At 42.7% G+C, this 14977-nt stretch overlaps 1 protein-coding gene across 2 annotated transcripts; it reads right to left on the bottom strand.

The window, feature by feature from the left end:
- Nucleotides 1–1671: 1671 nt before the first annotated feature.
- On the bottom strand, nucleotides 1672–6821 carry zc3h14 (zinc finger CCCH-type containing 14). 2 transcript variants are annotated; one of them, XM_030109898.1, is made up of 17 exons: nucleotides 6680–6821; nucleotides 6334–6376; nucleotides 6132–6246; nucleotides 6009–6049; nucleotides 5726–5894; nucleotides 5315–5633; nucleotides 4904–5067; nucleotides 4089–4186; nucleotides 3856–4014; nucleotides 3482–3550; nucleotides 3269–3407; nucleotides 2965–3170; nucleotides 2620–2767; nucleotides 2393–2532; nucleotides 2176–2258; nucleotides 1979–2085; nucleotides 1672–1886 (listed from the first exon to the last, which is right to left on the bottom strand). In XM_030109898.1, exons 1-17 carry the CDS (start codon nucleotides 6713–6715, stop codon nucleotides 1883–1885), a joined length of 2040 nt encoding a protein of 679 aa, XP_029965758.1. In that variant the 5' UTR covers nucleotides 6716–6821; the 3' UTR covers nucleotides 1672–1882. The 2 variants fall into 2 exon arrangements, with proteins under 2 accessions (XP_029965758.1, XP_029965757.1); XM_030109897.1 differs by having other exon boundaries at nucleotides 3482–3553.
- Nucleotides 6822–14977: the final 8156 nt, after the last annotated feature.

Genomic DNA, 14977 nt, shown 5'->3' on the forward strand with positions numbered 1-14977 from the left:
TCGCGTGTGCTCGGTTGCGCCCTCTTGTGGCAGAAGCGACACTTACAGCAGACCTCAAACACGTGTTCGCTAAATGTCACATAACAGCTTTAACAGCAATTTTCAAACGAAAAACACATATTTCCGCCTCCAAACCCTTAAAAATGGGTTACCTTTTTTTTCAATCAAGTGTCCACAAAAACAATTATGTTCAATGAGTTAATATGAGGAAGAAGCATCGAGAATAGTCCTTCAAACGATTACTATTCGCCTCCAGGTTTGGAATTAAATTAGTGACAGTTCACATTTAAACCATTCATATTAAAGTGATTGAAATACCTTTGTATTTTTGTTAAAACCACCTTTACCCAAGCAGTCAAGACCCTGCTTTCTCAGGATAAACAGTAAGTTTTACAGTTTTCTCCTTTGATTACAGAAATTACATTTTCAAAACTCTCAAGATCTTTTCGCTAAACAGCCTTACAGTTCATTAAAACACCATGATTCACTTGCAAAAGCTCATATCTCTCTGCATTTTGTTAATGGAGACGGCCATTGAAATATCCCAGTCCTTCATTCACATATGCTTACTGAGCTGTTTGGTAATCTTTTTATTTATTTATTTATTTTTAGCTAACATTAGACATACTGCATACAAAACTGAAGAAGATTAAAAAAGCATTTTACAGTAAGAAAAACCTTCAAGTTCTGACTTTACACCTTGCTCTCATACTGCCAAGGAAATTTGATTTTTTTGTTTATTCACACACAAAGTAACTTCCGTCTATCAAACCAAAACTAAAGGAAAAAGAAAGGGAAATTGTATGGAGCCTACAGTGCTGTAAATGAAGTTTCACAGCTCACTTTTTCTGAGACAGAGAAATGTACGAAGACATTTGCAATGGGGTGTACTGAGTGATAAATACCGTTCTGTTAAAAGTTTTGAGGTTTGTCCATGTTGTTTTGAGAATGTACTTTATTATTAAAAAACCAAACCAAAACAAACAAACAAAAAAAACAAAACAAAACAAAAAAAAACTAGCCAAACCAATGGAGAAAAACTGGAAGCTGTCACCCCAGGAGTTAATTTCTCTCAGCAAGGACGGCAGAATGGTGTTGAATTGGTTTGAAAAGTCACAATACTTCACTCTCACCTGAAAGAACCAAGAACCAGCCATGTCCAGTGCAGCCGGAGACCCACTGCGTCTTCTAATGTGACTGTGATCTGAGGAGGATGTGGTTCCTGAGTGACCTGCGGTCTGGAGCAATGGAGAAGGAGCCCCAAGCTCTTCGTGATGTGTGGTCTTAAAGACACCGGTATGTAGTCATCCATCTTGGCCAGCACTGGCACTTTTTCCATTTGTAGACTCTTATTGAAGATTCTGAATTGGATTAACAAATTTGTTGCCTTTAGTTGTGTGCAGCAACGGTACAAAGGCCTAAATGTCACTGTTATGATAAAGCACAGCCGTGTATGCAGAGATCTTGAAAGTTTCCTCACCCATGAACAAGTGTAAATCCTACGCTGAGAAATATCAGTATTTCCTCATTTTAGATTTCACTGCACCAAATGTCACTCTCATCAAGACAGACCCGAATATAATAAACTGCAACTGATTCACTAAAAATCATCATGTTGTGCCAAATGAGGAGCGTGAAGAGAGTGAGACTGAGGAGAAAATGAAATTTAAACGCAATAGTCAATTATTTATTATTTCTTGAGCATCAGCGAAACGGTAAAATTTCAAACAAGACAATCCACTTAAAAATCCTTCTAAAACAACAAGTTAAGAGAAAGAAAAGTAGATAAATGTAATAATAATCCATGGACACTCGAGGCACACATCTTCCGGAGCTTCACATGTTGACCAGGAGGTTTGTGGCTGACTCGCAGTGCGTAAAATTAGCTGTGAGAAAGAAAGAGAAAAGTTGGGGTTGATACAGAAAACAGAGGACTATTTGTTTTACTTTGACATGCAGCCGAGAGGGAGAGCTTCACCTGCTCTGTGCTTTGGTCCACTTCAGGGCGTGTCTGGGAGGCACGGCTGTGGTCGGGTGGTAAAAGGTACATCCGGCTCGTTTGCACTGCGCCGCAAAGCGACAAGCCTGGAAAATGCACAGCGGTTCAGGATTTTAAAAGCGACGGATTGCCCACTTGACAACCTTAAACCAATCAAATTAACACACAGGTTTTACCTTGGGATGAAAGAAGGGGCAGTCCATCTTCATGCAGTCTGGGAAGAAGCGGCACACGCTTGTGCTTTGTAACGGCTGCAGCGCTGCGGACACGGGGCGCAAAATGACATCTAATTACACCTTTCCTTCAGTTATTTTTGCGCATTATTTGGTATAATCTGCACAGATTCTATCCTAACCGTGCTGACGACGGGGCTGAACGGCGGGCAGACAGTACCTGGTCTGGGCGGAGGAGCCGCGGCGCTCCTGCGGCTCACGTGAGTGAAGGGACAGTCTGGCTTGGTGCACCGCGCGTCGTATTTACAGTTAGGATGCACAAAGAGGCATTTATCTCCAAACTTGCAGTTGGGAAACGTCCTTCAGGAAAACAAAACACAATGCATGAATGGATTTTGTTTATTTTTTTAAATGAGAAAATCTCCAGGCCTGCTTCCGTCCGCTCACTTGCACTGGGTTGTCGGGTGATGGTACAGACACTCATCTCCGCTCTTGCAGACCGGCCAGAACTTGCAGCGCTCCAGCACCTTTTGCTTCTTCAGAGGGACGTCGTCTTCGTCTTCGTCTTCTGCCATCTCTACGTCCAGCAAGTCATCTGTCGGCAAGAACGGGTGAAACAAAATCTTTAGGGCTGATTGTAGATGAGAAGCTACACGAAGTATTTTTACAGAAATTATCAAAATCTTTTGCTGTTCTTTACAGAAATCTTGCTAATTCAGCGTCTCACACTTATTGTGGTTTATATGTTCTACTGTGGAGAGATTTTTTGGGAGAGAAGGCACATGATCTGACCTTCTGATGATGGGACGGTGCTTTGTATCCTGTCCAGGATGCTGACTTTGGGCTGCTTGTGGGCGTGGCCACCGGCCTCAGTGACCTTGGTGGGGGGTCTCACATGATCCAGCTCCATGTCACAGTCGGCCAGGTTCCCCAGCGGGCTCGGGACTCCATCCAGCGTCACGATGAATTTGGGGCTGTTGGACTCCACTCTGTCCTTACTGGAGGCAGAAAGACGAAGCAGAGAGAGGTGAGATGAAGTGCAGCAGACACACAGATGTGAGAATAAGGCCGTCCGGACGCAGAGTGAAGAGCAGACCTGGCTTGAACCGTGCGTGGTAAAGACGACAGAACGTGCTGCTGGTGTCTGGCCGGAGATTCTTCCACCTGACCCCGACTGACGATGAAGGAGCGTGTATCGGACGCCTTTCCCTCACTGCCTGCAGTGACTTCCACACCTGGCGGAAAGACATGAACAGCATGAAGCCAAAAAGTTCAAATATTAGTAGACGTATCAGAACAAACAACTCACCAAATTCATGAGGTTTATTTCCTTCGTGTCTCTCCAGCTGAAGGCGAGTAGCTAAAGATCTCTCTGGACCTGCTGGGGAACGATGGTGTAAAGTCACTGGAACAGAAAATAAACTCAAATGTGTCCTCAAATCTACATTATACATTAGAGGTGGGCACTAGTGGTCTTGGAGGGTCGCAGGCCTGCAGGGCTGCTTTAGAGCAGGAAAACTTTGAAAACCTATCGGACTGCAGCTCTTTTAAGACAAACAGCATGGAAAAGCTACGCACTGTATGATTTATATCAGGTAACAGTGAGGTGTATTTACAGCCATCCTGATGCATAAACTATTCCTGATCAAAGACAAACACTCTGTGTGCTGCTGGGATACGTACAGGCCGTCCTGGACGGAGGTAGACTGGTGGAGGTGTAGGCCGGGTCCCTTGGGGCCAGGCTGTGGAGATGCTCCTGGACGAGCTGGATGGCTGCGGTCATCTCCTCACTGTTGGCCAGTCGAGTGCGAGGCGCCACAGGAACAGTCTGTCTCTGTGGTACTGTGGGGTAAAGGTCAAGGTGAGACTGCCGTAACTGATGTTAATGATAAGACGCAGCGCGGCAGGTGACGTACTTGTGTAAGCTGTAGTTTTTGTGATGGAGTCCTGAGCCTCAGAGATGGCCTTCAGTATCAGGTTTCTGGTGGCTTGCTTGGTCGGTGGAAGAGTCGGTCTGAAAAATGGAAAAAGAAAGAAAAAAAAAAACATTGATAAAGCCCAGCAGATAGCCTTGTAAGGCATCTCTTTTTTTATACGATTGAAAGGAATTTTTCCTTGACTGGAGATAACATTCATACATTGAAAACAACGTGAAAGCTCCAACTCAGCTGAAAAAAAGGGGTCATGAGGAAAACGCAGCGGTTGATTTTGATGTCTGTGACTGGAGGAGTGGAGAGGAACATGAACGAACTGTGATCTAATCTCATATGAATGTTTGAAGGCTTCACACAACATCAAACTAATTCTGTAGTTTGGATTTACTTCGAATCTTTCTGGGTTGAATCCTGACCTTCAACATGTGGAACCTCAGAAGACATTTGATTGTCCCAGGTAGGGTAAAAAGTGCGCAGGCTTTGGAGCCATTTGCAGTGACTTGCTGTGGGGACCGTCGAACAAACTTTACTATTATTACGACAATTTTAATGATGGAGCAAATCATGTTTCTTTTCAGAAATTCTTTAAAGTGCTTTGGTTGAGGGGCCACACACAGCTCAATGTCATCTTGAGTGGGCTAGACTGGAAAACAGCAGCCCATGGGTCTTATGTTTGACACTCCTGCTTTAGACAATTATTTGCATGTGTGTAAAAATGTGTGTACTTCAGCGAACCATTTTCACATAGTATATATCACAACGGAGGCAAATAAACGAGGTGAGGTGAAAACACTGACTTTCGCTCTGGTTTGGAGGGGAGAGACACTCTGCTGGACAGTCCTCTGCCGCCGTAGCTCGGGTCGTCCTCTTCCACCTCGTCACTGTCTTCATCGGCTGCTCGGCTCACTCGGACCACCGAACTCGCAACTGGAGCCTTTCGCTTCCGGGACAGCTCTTCTGACTGAACGAGCAGATCATTTTTGAACATCAACATTTTTTTTTTGTTTTTTCAACCATAAACTGTCACCAAAAGTTGGCTAGGTATATAACGGTGTATTCATATAGTTTCCACATGTACTGGGTAATTCTGTAAATGAGATTTGAGGAGTATTTCCCTGTCAAATATGAAGCAAAAACAGTTGTTTCTGTCTGACAGACATAAGCTGGACCTCGTCTGTTTTGGACAGCTTGCCGGTGGATCACAGTACCTTACTGGATCCATTTCTGGAGCTCCTGCTTCTGCTGTCCTGCGGCTGCCTGGAGTGAGAGGATCCTTCTGCGGACCGACTCGTGGCCGCAGAACCCATGGATGTGAACTTGCCTTGGCCGGCTCTATAGAGTTCAGCGGCGGATCTACTCGATGCGCCGTGCGTACGACCGTGGTTGTTCATATCTACAGGATCGTCACCAATGAGGTCGTCGTCCATCTCTGGTTTGATGTCAATAACTGCCTCCGAGGGGAGCGTCTCCATTAGCGGCTTGACAGTTGAGGTAAGTTGTGAGGAACTGGTTTCAACGGTCCCCCTCCTGACAAAGAAGAAACACGAATGGGTTGTATTTTAACACTGCGGGTGGGGGGTGGGGGAACCTCATAACAATATCACATGTGAAGGAGGTACCTGCTCTCATGAGCGGAGCTGGACACGCGGGCTTCAGTCCTGTCAGAGCGTGAGCTCGACACCATCAACAACCTGGACTCTTCAGCTCTGCTGTGTTCCCCGGCAGTCATTCGGCTTTTTGAAACAGCACCACTGTCAGACTGCAGCTGATGTCTGAGTGAAGCAGGCTCTGAAAGAAAGAGACAATTGAATTAAGAAGACAGGATCATGAAAAAAATTCTAACCTCAAAAATCTAACCTAGAAGATGAATGGATGGATAGTTAGGTAAAGAAACAAGCTTACCTCCAGCAACAGATCGTAATTTTTCCAAGACTCCTTGCAGCCTGAAAATGAACAAATAATTAAAGCTGTGACAGAAAGAGTGTTTGCATGTGATGCATGCAGTGAAGGGAAAATGACTCTCACCAGGTTGTGAACTTTATAGTGTTGTTTCCAAGGAAAAGAGACAGATCATCAGTCATTTGATGGGAGGTTTTTTTGTTTGCCACCATGACCATGATATAGTCAGGAAGGTCTTCATCTGAGGAGGAAAAGATAGAGAACACATTCAGCATGTTATCTGAGGAGACACGTCTATGGGGATCTTACAGAAACGTCTTAAGCTTACCGATGTATGCACCGAGCTCTTGAAGCTTTCCTTTGATGGCAGCCTGAAACAGAGATTGATGGGATGTAAACAAAACCAAAGCAGCAGATGAAGTGAACACATTCATTCACACTTTCTCACTGACGAACACTCAAAACAACACATTTGACGCCCGTACATTTACTTTAAGACAGTGTAAAAAGAAACCAACCACTCCACAGACATTTTTACTAAGCATAAAGATGAAGTGAAGTCAGTCTTTGAAGTAAAGACTAACTCAAATTTAAGCTAACAGGCTAACAATAGCTCGTAGCGCGTCTCCGACGCAGAACTCGAACGGTTCACCAACACGTGCGTTTCCACTCACTCTTATTTTCTTGCTGATTTCTGTTCCGATTTCCATGTTTGTTTGTTTGTGTTTTATTCAAGAAAAGAAGTCAGAAAGACGCGGGTGTTTTTCTCCTCCACCGCTAAACACCAGGGACGCAGACGGCATGGAACCACGTGACCGGCTACGGCAGCCGCACAGGGACGAAAAGGATTCATTCGACTGTTTTCTTACAAAACGGATTTTATTCTGTGAAAAAAAACCCAAAAACTTCTTTCATTTCCACTGTACGGAATGTCAGGAATTCTGACTTTAGTATTAAGATTCAAATTCGTTGTCATCACACCTGAAGTACAGAGTAAAAACAACTCACCTGTCATGCACAGATTTAAATATACATTACATATTTTTGGTAAATATGAACATAGACTAAATACACAGTGTACACATATGAATATAAAGAAATGTACACATACACAATACAGAAGTATACACATGCACAATGGAGTGGCACGTGTAGAGGTAAGGTCAGCGGCACGAGGAGTTCACATTGAGATCCATCCACAGGTTTACAACACATCAACAGTATACTCTGCTATCATCACAATATTGATATAGAGGCTATATCAATATTACCTAGGCTACTAATACAAGACTGACTGTATTTCATAACAATTTTCAATCAAATTACGAGATTAAAAAAAGTAACCCGAAACTGAATGTTGTGTCCACACGGTGGCGCCAGAGACCAGTTAAAAAAAATCTATACTGCAACTTTACTCCCTTCATAACAAGAGTCGATGACAACTTTAGTGAACAATAATAAAAAAAAAATATATGAATGCATCTCAATGTAAAACCACAGAGAGGCAGAAAACACGAGCAGAGAAAGCTTTGCAAGTCAAAATATTATAGGGAATTTACTGGGAAACATTTTCAAACAGTCATTGGGCACATTGGTTAAAAAAAATAATCCCAATCATTGTGATCACATAGCTTTTGCCATTAAATCTCTCAAAAGACTAATTTTGGGCTTTGAATTAAGTTTTCTGTCATTCAGTTATATAATCAGGAAAAAAAACTTGTTTTATTATTAATCCATCTTGTGCAAAGCTATTTCCTTGCTTCCTTACCTTAATTTATTATTGATTACGTTACTTTGTTGTTGATACTGACAGCTTACTGAACTTTATAACAGCATCAGTTCTTGTTTACTGAATGTTGATGTGTACTATGTTGCACAGTTTTACATTTTAATCACAAAAGCTTGTTCATGTCACACACCAACCTGTATCCAGTAAATTAATCAGATTACTTTCAGCCAGAAACACACTCAAGATTTATCTCACAATGATTTTCAAGCCATAAAGGATTTTTAAAATTAAATGAAACAGTTGTCAACAAATGTTGCCTTTGTTTATTTATTGGCAAGCCATGTGCAAACTGTACACAGCTCTGTGTTTTATTTTGAACGTTTTAACCCATGTGTCATTTGCATAAATCAATGACAAATTTGAGAGTCTTAAAAAACTGATGGATTTTATAGAAGTTTGAACTCTTTGAAAAACAACAGCTGAATAAAATGAACAAAAAAAAAAGTTTAAAAAAAAACAACCTCAGATCATTGTTTGGATATTGTGTTGAATCAATATGAAGTTATTGGAATTTGTTTGAACACACACGTGTAATCACTGTGCTTTACCGCATGTGTCTTTGACTTTCTAATGTTCACGGTTGTGTTTTCCCTCAGAGATTATTTCCTGTTTTGCAGCCCCTCAATGCCAGCCAACAATGACGGGAAGGATCTTGCTCGCAGTCTAGACAAACGTCTAACACACTCTGAGCCGTGGTCGTCTGCTTCATCTCTGTCTGCTTTGTTTGGACTGTCTGGGTTCATCAAAGCTTGTGCACAAACATTAACTTTGCCTATTTTAAAAACGTCACCATGAATTTTCTGTGGTTTACTGTGGCAAATTTTTTTTCTCCCCTCTCTCTTTGCAGTTATGCAAATTGTAATTATTACTATCAGCAACATCACTGTTGCCACACACACAGAGCAGACCGTGATAGTCACTTCAGTGATTTTTTTTTTTTTTGCAGTGCACACCTCAACTTAGAGTAGCTGCCATTTCTATTCAGACGGGAGCTTGAGTGGATGAGTCTGCGAGGGAAAAGAGAGCAGCCTTTTTCTATCTGTTATCGTTTGGAGCGAGAGGCAACCTTGAATGACCCGAGCAGAAATCCTATACACGACTGGGAAAAAAAAAATATTCAACCGAGGGCAGAGCAGGCTCCGTCTCCGTGCTGCGCACTTCACTGTAGCTTAATTAGATCAGAAGAGACACTGGACCTCTGCGGTGACCCCTGTAACAACAATCTTGAAATAACATCAATCTGCTGAGTTTAAAGGAGACTTTTTTTTACTGCAGCATCATACACAGTCAATCTCCCGCACATTATAGGTTCAGGGTTTGGCGTCTGAGCTGTATTCATGCTGTGCATGGTTTCAGTCGTTGCCGTTTGCAGGGGGTTGAATCACTGAAGTAGTAACGACTGGCCTATTTCTTGACGCGTGTGCTTTGGAAATTCTGACTGCATGTTATTGTCTTTGCGGTTTCACTTTATTGAATATGTGCAGGTGACGCTCTGCATTTGCATGGTAATTTTGGAAACTCATCTGTGGTGCAATGTACAAACGGTGAGGCCGGCCTTTCAGAGAATTTTTTTTATGGTAATTCCCTCTGCAGCTGCGCTCTGCCACAATCAGCGCTGAACGCATACGTATAACCGGCAGTCCTGTATTCTGCGGCGTGCACCGTCACCCCTCCGCCTCCAGATACGCGTCTTCAAAGAGAACCATGCTGATCGTACTTCTCTTTTCTTTGAAATGCTGTCATAAGCCAGCACACTTTTTTTTTGGTTGAGAGTCAGGTGATTGACTTCCACAAAGACTCAAACCGCATGTGCTGCAGTGACGTCAACGCTGCCACCACGGCCTCGTGTGTCGCAGCCCTTTCCTCCTTCTGAAACCGAAGAGAAGTGATGCTCCTCACTTTCACGTTACGATGAGTCAAAATCCTACCTCGAGGCTGACAAGTGGTAAAAAAAAACAGGAGGTTGCAGAGAAAAGCTTTTACAGTGACATGTGCGGGGGGATAATTCATTGCACCTGCTCTGACAATGTCCAGAAACCTTACACGGGCTTTCCTGCAGAGCATGACACCTGCATGAATGGGTCTCTTGCAGTTGGGTGTCAGCGCGCACACACACACACGCACACGCGCACACACACTGAAATGGAGACTTGCCAGTGTGCAGCAGTTGTGCAGTTTTTTGTGCACAATCACACACACACACACACACAGATAGGCTGTGCAAACACGCTCTGGTTGAATCATTGGCTGCAGAGAAAAGGAACAACCACTCTGCTGGGCAGAGCTGCATAGAGGGTGTGTTTGCAGGCAAGCGTGCAACCGTCTTCCCCTCAACAGTTTGTTGCAACATGCCAGTAAATCCAGCAACAGACTGAAACCAGATGTCGAAGGGTTAAATCAGTTCGGCACACAGAATCTGAGTGAGGACTAGTTTGTGCTCATTAGTCTGACATGGAAGTAAAAGCCCATTTATATTTTCCAGTTTGTCTAATTGCTGTTGCAAAACCTGCTGGAGGTTCATTTCAGGGACTTGGTGGGTCACAGCAGGGTTGCCAGCGTTTGTGTGCGGATGAGTCAGGGTTACACAGCTGGAAACACTTTCAAATATCAGTCTTGGTGTTGTGTAGCAGTGCAGGTCATGGCTTGATTCTGCCTTTAACAGCATTTTTGGAGGACTGTAGAAGCCGGGAAAGAGTGAGGAACTTGGCGAACTCTGTGCTGTTGTGTCATCACGGCTCCGCATCTGCATTCATTATTAATTGGGCCTCCAGAGGGTAGCATCATTTGCAAGAGCTGAATGTTTTCTGCCTGTCAATAGGCACCTTCGTTCTATTTTATCTCACACAGCAGCCGCCCACACAGACCAGCTCTGTTTTGGTAGGTTCTTCAGGAGATGTGAGCCCGTTGTTTTAAACAAATGCGGCCTTTCTGAAGTGGAGACAGTAAGTGGATGTTCTGGATCATCTGAGGGCAAAACTGTTATCCACAGATAATTCCACTTCCAAAGGATTCAGTCAGAGTTTTCTTATTAGACTCATCTCACTCAAATTGAACATCAGCAGTTCTTTAAATAAGCAAGCATATAAAAGAAGAATTCCACCAAATTTAGATTGCTGTGCTGCAATAAAAAGTCTGAAAACAAACACTATTGTCACCATGGGAAAAAAAAAAAAAAACATAACATAGTCAACACAAGGTTCTCTATGAAGGAAACATCCTTTATTTCAGTGAGTACAAATGAGAACTGACAGGAAGCTAATGCCACATTTTTTGCATGTCATCCATTAGCAACAGTGTCACTTTATTTTTCTCGGAATGGCCGCTCCTGTCAGGGGATGACTCCACACGGAAACCATAATTTACCATGAATGAAGTGACACTCACGACAGCAGGCAGTCGGTCCAGCATATAAACACAGCTGTAACAGAGAAAAATACATGCAAGTGACTACCTTGTCAGTCTGAGACTCATGAGGGAAATTCTCAGATTCAAAGCAGACCATGAGTGTAATCCATTTGTCTTCTATACGTCATGCTCCAGCTGATCTCAGCTGACCATCGGCGAAGGCCCCGCATACAAGACAATGTTTCAGATGAAAATACATTGCTCTTGAGTTGAGAAAATTAAGAATTTAGACTACATTTTTCACCTGTGTATCTCTGCCTTTCTCTCCACAGCATCACTGGTCCAAGTATAAGCAGGTAAACACAAAAAAAAGAAGATCACAAGATCTCATATGCCGACATACTTTTCCACATGGTTTTCTCTCTCGGACACGCTTAACTCTTTTCTCCAGATAACAAGCAAGGCTTATGTTTAATTGCGCACTTATTGGAACTGAGGGGTTTAGTTTGCAGCTTCTCAGGACACTTTGAGCCACAGCCTGTTGGAAACCTTCACAGCTTGGCAGCCTCGTAATAACCTGAGTGCATTTGCAGCTGGTTGGCAAATGAAGCCTCTCCTCAATCTTTCCCAGACGGCCAGGTTTTAGATCTCCTAATATATTCTTTTAGGACGCTTCAATAATGATCTCAAATATTTATTTGTTAAATGCATACATTAGTGAAGCTAATGAAGAAAATGTCTAGTCCAAGATTTTCCTTGGCTTTTTTGAACAGGATGCACACTGGACTGTTTCACTCAACGCTCTCCACATAAAGCCAGAACGAGGGAGGTAATACATGCTATTGTGAAAATGAGTATTGGTGAGATGGTGGGTGGGGGTGGCGGGTGGGGGTGGGGGGGTGCAGCTGATAATGCGGCGGAGCAAGCCGCGCATCTGTTTGGCTTTAATTAGAGTATTAGCAGGAAGCCGAGCCGCACTTTTCATCAGTGGACCAAAGGAAAGAGAAACATCAGAATGAGACACCCTGCAGAGCTTTCGCAGAAACTGCTGAGATTAAGTGCATGAATGATGCAATCTGATATTCACTGAAGATCTTACGATAATTAATACGCTGCCCCGGATCATATCCAGAGATGTTATTCAGCTGGAACTTGGATAATTATTTTTCAATCATAATTAAGGGTAGGCAGTCTGCTCATTGTTACCTGTCAGTGTGATCAAACGACAAAGCAAGCTTTGTTTCAGTACTAAGACCGCAGTTCCACTTTTGATGCATTTAACAACTTGTGAAAAGTTTACTTGATTGTGCCATACATAACGTACTTGTTAGCATTGATGAGTTCAGGCAGCCTCACTTGCAGATGCACCTGCACCCACACAGAGGACTCAGCCCCAAAGGACTGTGGGTGTGAAGTTTCACCATTTCTGTGAGTCACTGAAAACACAAAGAAACGCTCTGTGAAATGTATATTATAGAAAGTGATTCTGTTCTGCGTTGTATAAAAAGCTAACCATTTTTATATTACACAGAAATAACTTTAATCCAAACTGAAATGTGTTTGACAGCCCTGGTTTAGAGGCAATAACCTGTACTGATACGTCGTGACGATTCAATCAAAAATATCACGAAAATACCATGATTTGGTTATTGCACTATAACCATATGAACACTGACCACACAACCTCATGAAATCTTTATAGCTGTTTTCCAGTAGTTTGAAGCGTTTCGCTGTGGCCTGAAGGTGAACACAAACGAGGGAATAAAATTGTAAAGAAACACACGACATGGATCAATACCATCCTATTTTGTGGTGCAATTCAAAGAAAGATGTGTTCAAATAAACTCTTTTAACTAGTAATAACAGGTAGTGGTGGTTTAAGAGCAACTATCTAATTACAAACATGAGTTTATATGGAAGACAGACTTGAATTCATTAACCTTAATGTTTTTTGTAACTGATTAATGTGATTAGCTGTTACTTTAATCAAAAGCTTCCAATACGATGTGAACTTTTCTGAAGTGGATGACTGTGTGGTAAAATGATCATTTTGTGGTCACGGCCTGCAAGTCTGAACTGTGACCTTGTGCTCTCAGCGCATCTGTCTGCAGCCTCATCACCACTCCACACCGGTAGCAATTCCCCACAGCATCCAGCCAAAAACCCTCTGTTTGTGAAGGATGTGGAAGGAATTCTATTATTTGGAATCGTTGTGAATAAAACATGACTTCACCTTAAAATCTGCGCTCTTTTATTATGTGTAATTTTTACCACTGTGTAAATGCGTGTTCCAACAAGGGCAGCCGTTACCGGATGAAAAGACTCTCTGCAGGGAAACAACATTCATACATAACTTTTCGGCCTCTCGTTTAAGCCCTTCTTTCAGCACTTTCATTGCCCCCTTTAACCCTGAAGCCTGTAGCTATAATTATCTATCCGCTCTGCGGTGAGCAGGGAGCGGCCTTAGGTTTCCAGATTAATTACCTTTGTGTGAATATCACTGCTGGTGTTACTGGATGAATAAAGCTGTCAGACGCCGCACCTGATGGATGGGAATGGGGAGGCTCACACAGAGGAGCTGGACTTATCTCAGAGGGTTATATAAGCCCTGTGAGATTACAGGTGCTAAATAATGAGAAACAGAGTCTGATGACAGGAGGCATTTTTTCCCTCCCATGGCCACATGCAAACAAGGAAAAAAAACACTTAATTTCATAATTTTCTGTTAAGTTAAAGTCAAATTCTCACCGAACGCCATGAATCTTTATGAGCTGGTTGATTATTGTAAACGAACATCAGAGAAAAAGCAGGAAAACCAACGTCATCATGAAAACTGCATTGTTTTCAGTTTCAGTGTTTCTGCCATCTACAGGTAAATGCACAAAATATGCAAATGTGAAACTTTTCTGAAACGAAGAAAAAGCATTTGCACTTGGAGCCTTTATTTTGGCTCAGACGTGAGAGTTTGCGGTATCAGCCTTTAGCTCACAGTCATGAAACGTCAGCTGCAGCTCTTTGTGAATCTGAGGGGGGAACTGATTCTATTGTCTTGTTTTTGTTATGATAAAATATTCCAGAAGTGACTTACTGGCTCGGCAGAATTTCCCTCACTGCACACGCTCCCTTTTGTGAATGTCTTTAACTTTGGCCGCCCCACATTTGATCATGTTTACATTTTTTTTTTTCCCCAAGCAGCAAAAGCTGACAAGAAGATTATATTCATTATGTTGTCCTTCCTTTATCCTGGTCGGTGAAAGAAATGCCCCCGGGGGACGATCCCAGCGCAGTACTTTAGCCTAATCGATTTTAAAAGACTTCAAAGACTGTCTCTCCTTCATTATCTCGTAAATCATGCATGAATACCTGCAGCAACTGAACAGCGACACACACACACGAAAAGACAATTAAAAGCACATTATTACATTAAAGCATTAATTTGAAATTGATGGCCTGAACGACGAGGCAACACCATCTTCTGGTTGTTGCACTGGAGGTGCGGTGAACATTTATGACACATAAAATCAGAGGTCGCCCTGGAAGCCGTTCAGAGGAGCAATAAGGACGAACACAGCGTAAAGCCACGCCTCAACAAGAAAACAGCAGATGTCATTTATTTTGTTCGCATGTCTGAATTTCATTGGCGAGCAGCACCTTCTTTCACGCAACAGTTTTGCGAGTCTTAGATTCATGTTGTGCAGCGCGGTCATGTGAACGTATTGTTAAAATCAGACAGTGTGTAGGAGTCTTCTCTCCCGAAAAACACGAGAAGGAACATGAACCCTGACTGCGGTTCAGTGAAGTTGGCATAGATTCGGGCCTCAAGGAGGATTTTTTTTTT

Source organism: Salarias fasciatus, chromosome 15 (genome assembly GCF_902148845.1).
Source record: "Salarias fasciatus chromosome 15, fSalaFa1.1, whole genome shotgun sequence".
NCBI classification, from domain to species: domain Eukaryota; kingdom Metazoa; phylum Chordata; class Actinopteri; order Blenniiformes; family Blenniidae; genus Salarias; species Salarias fasciatus.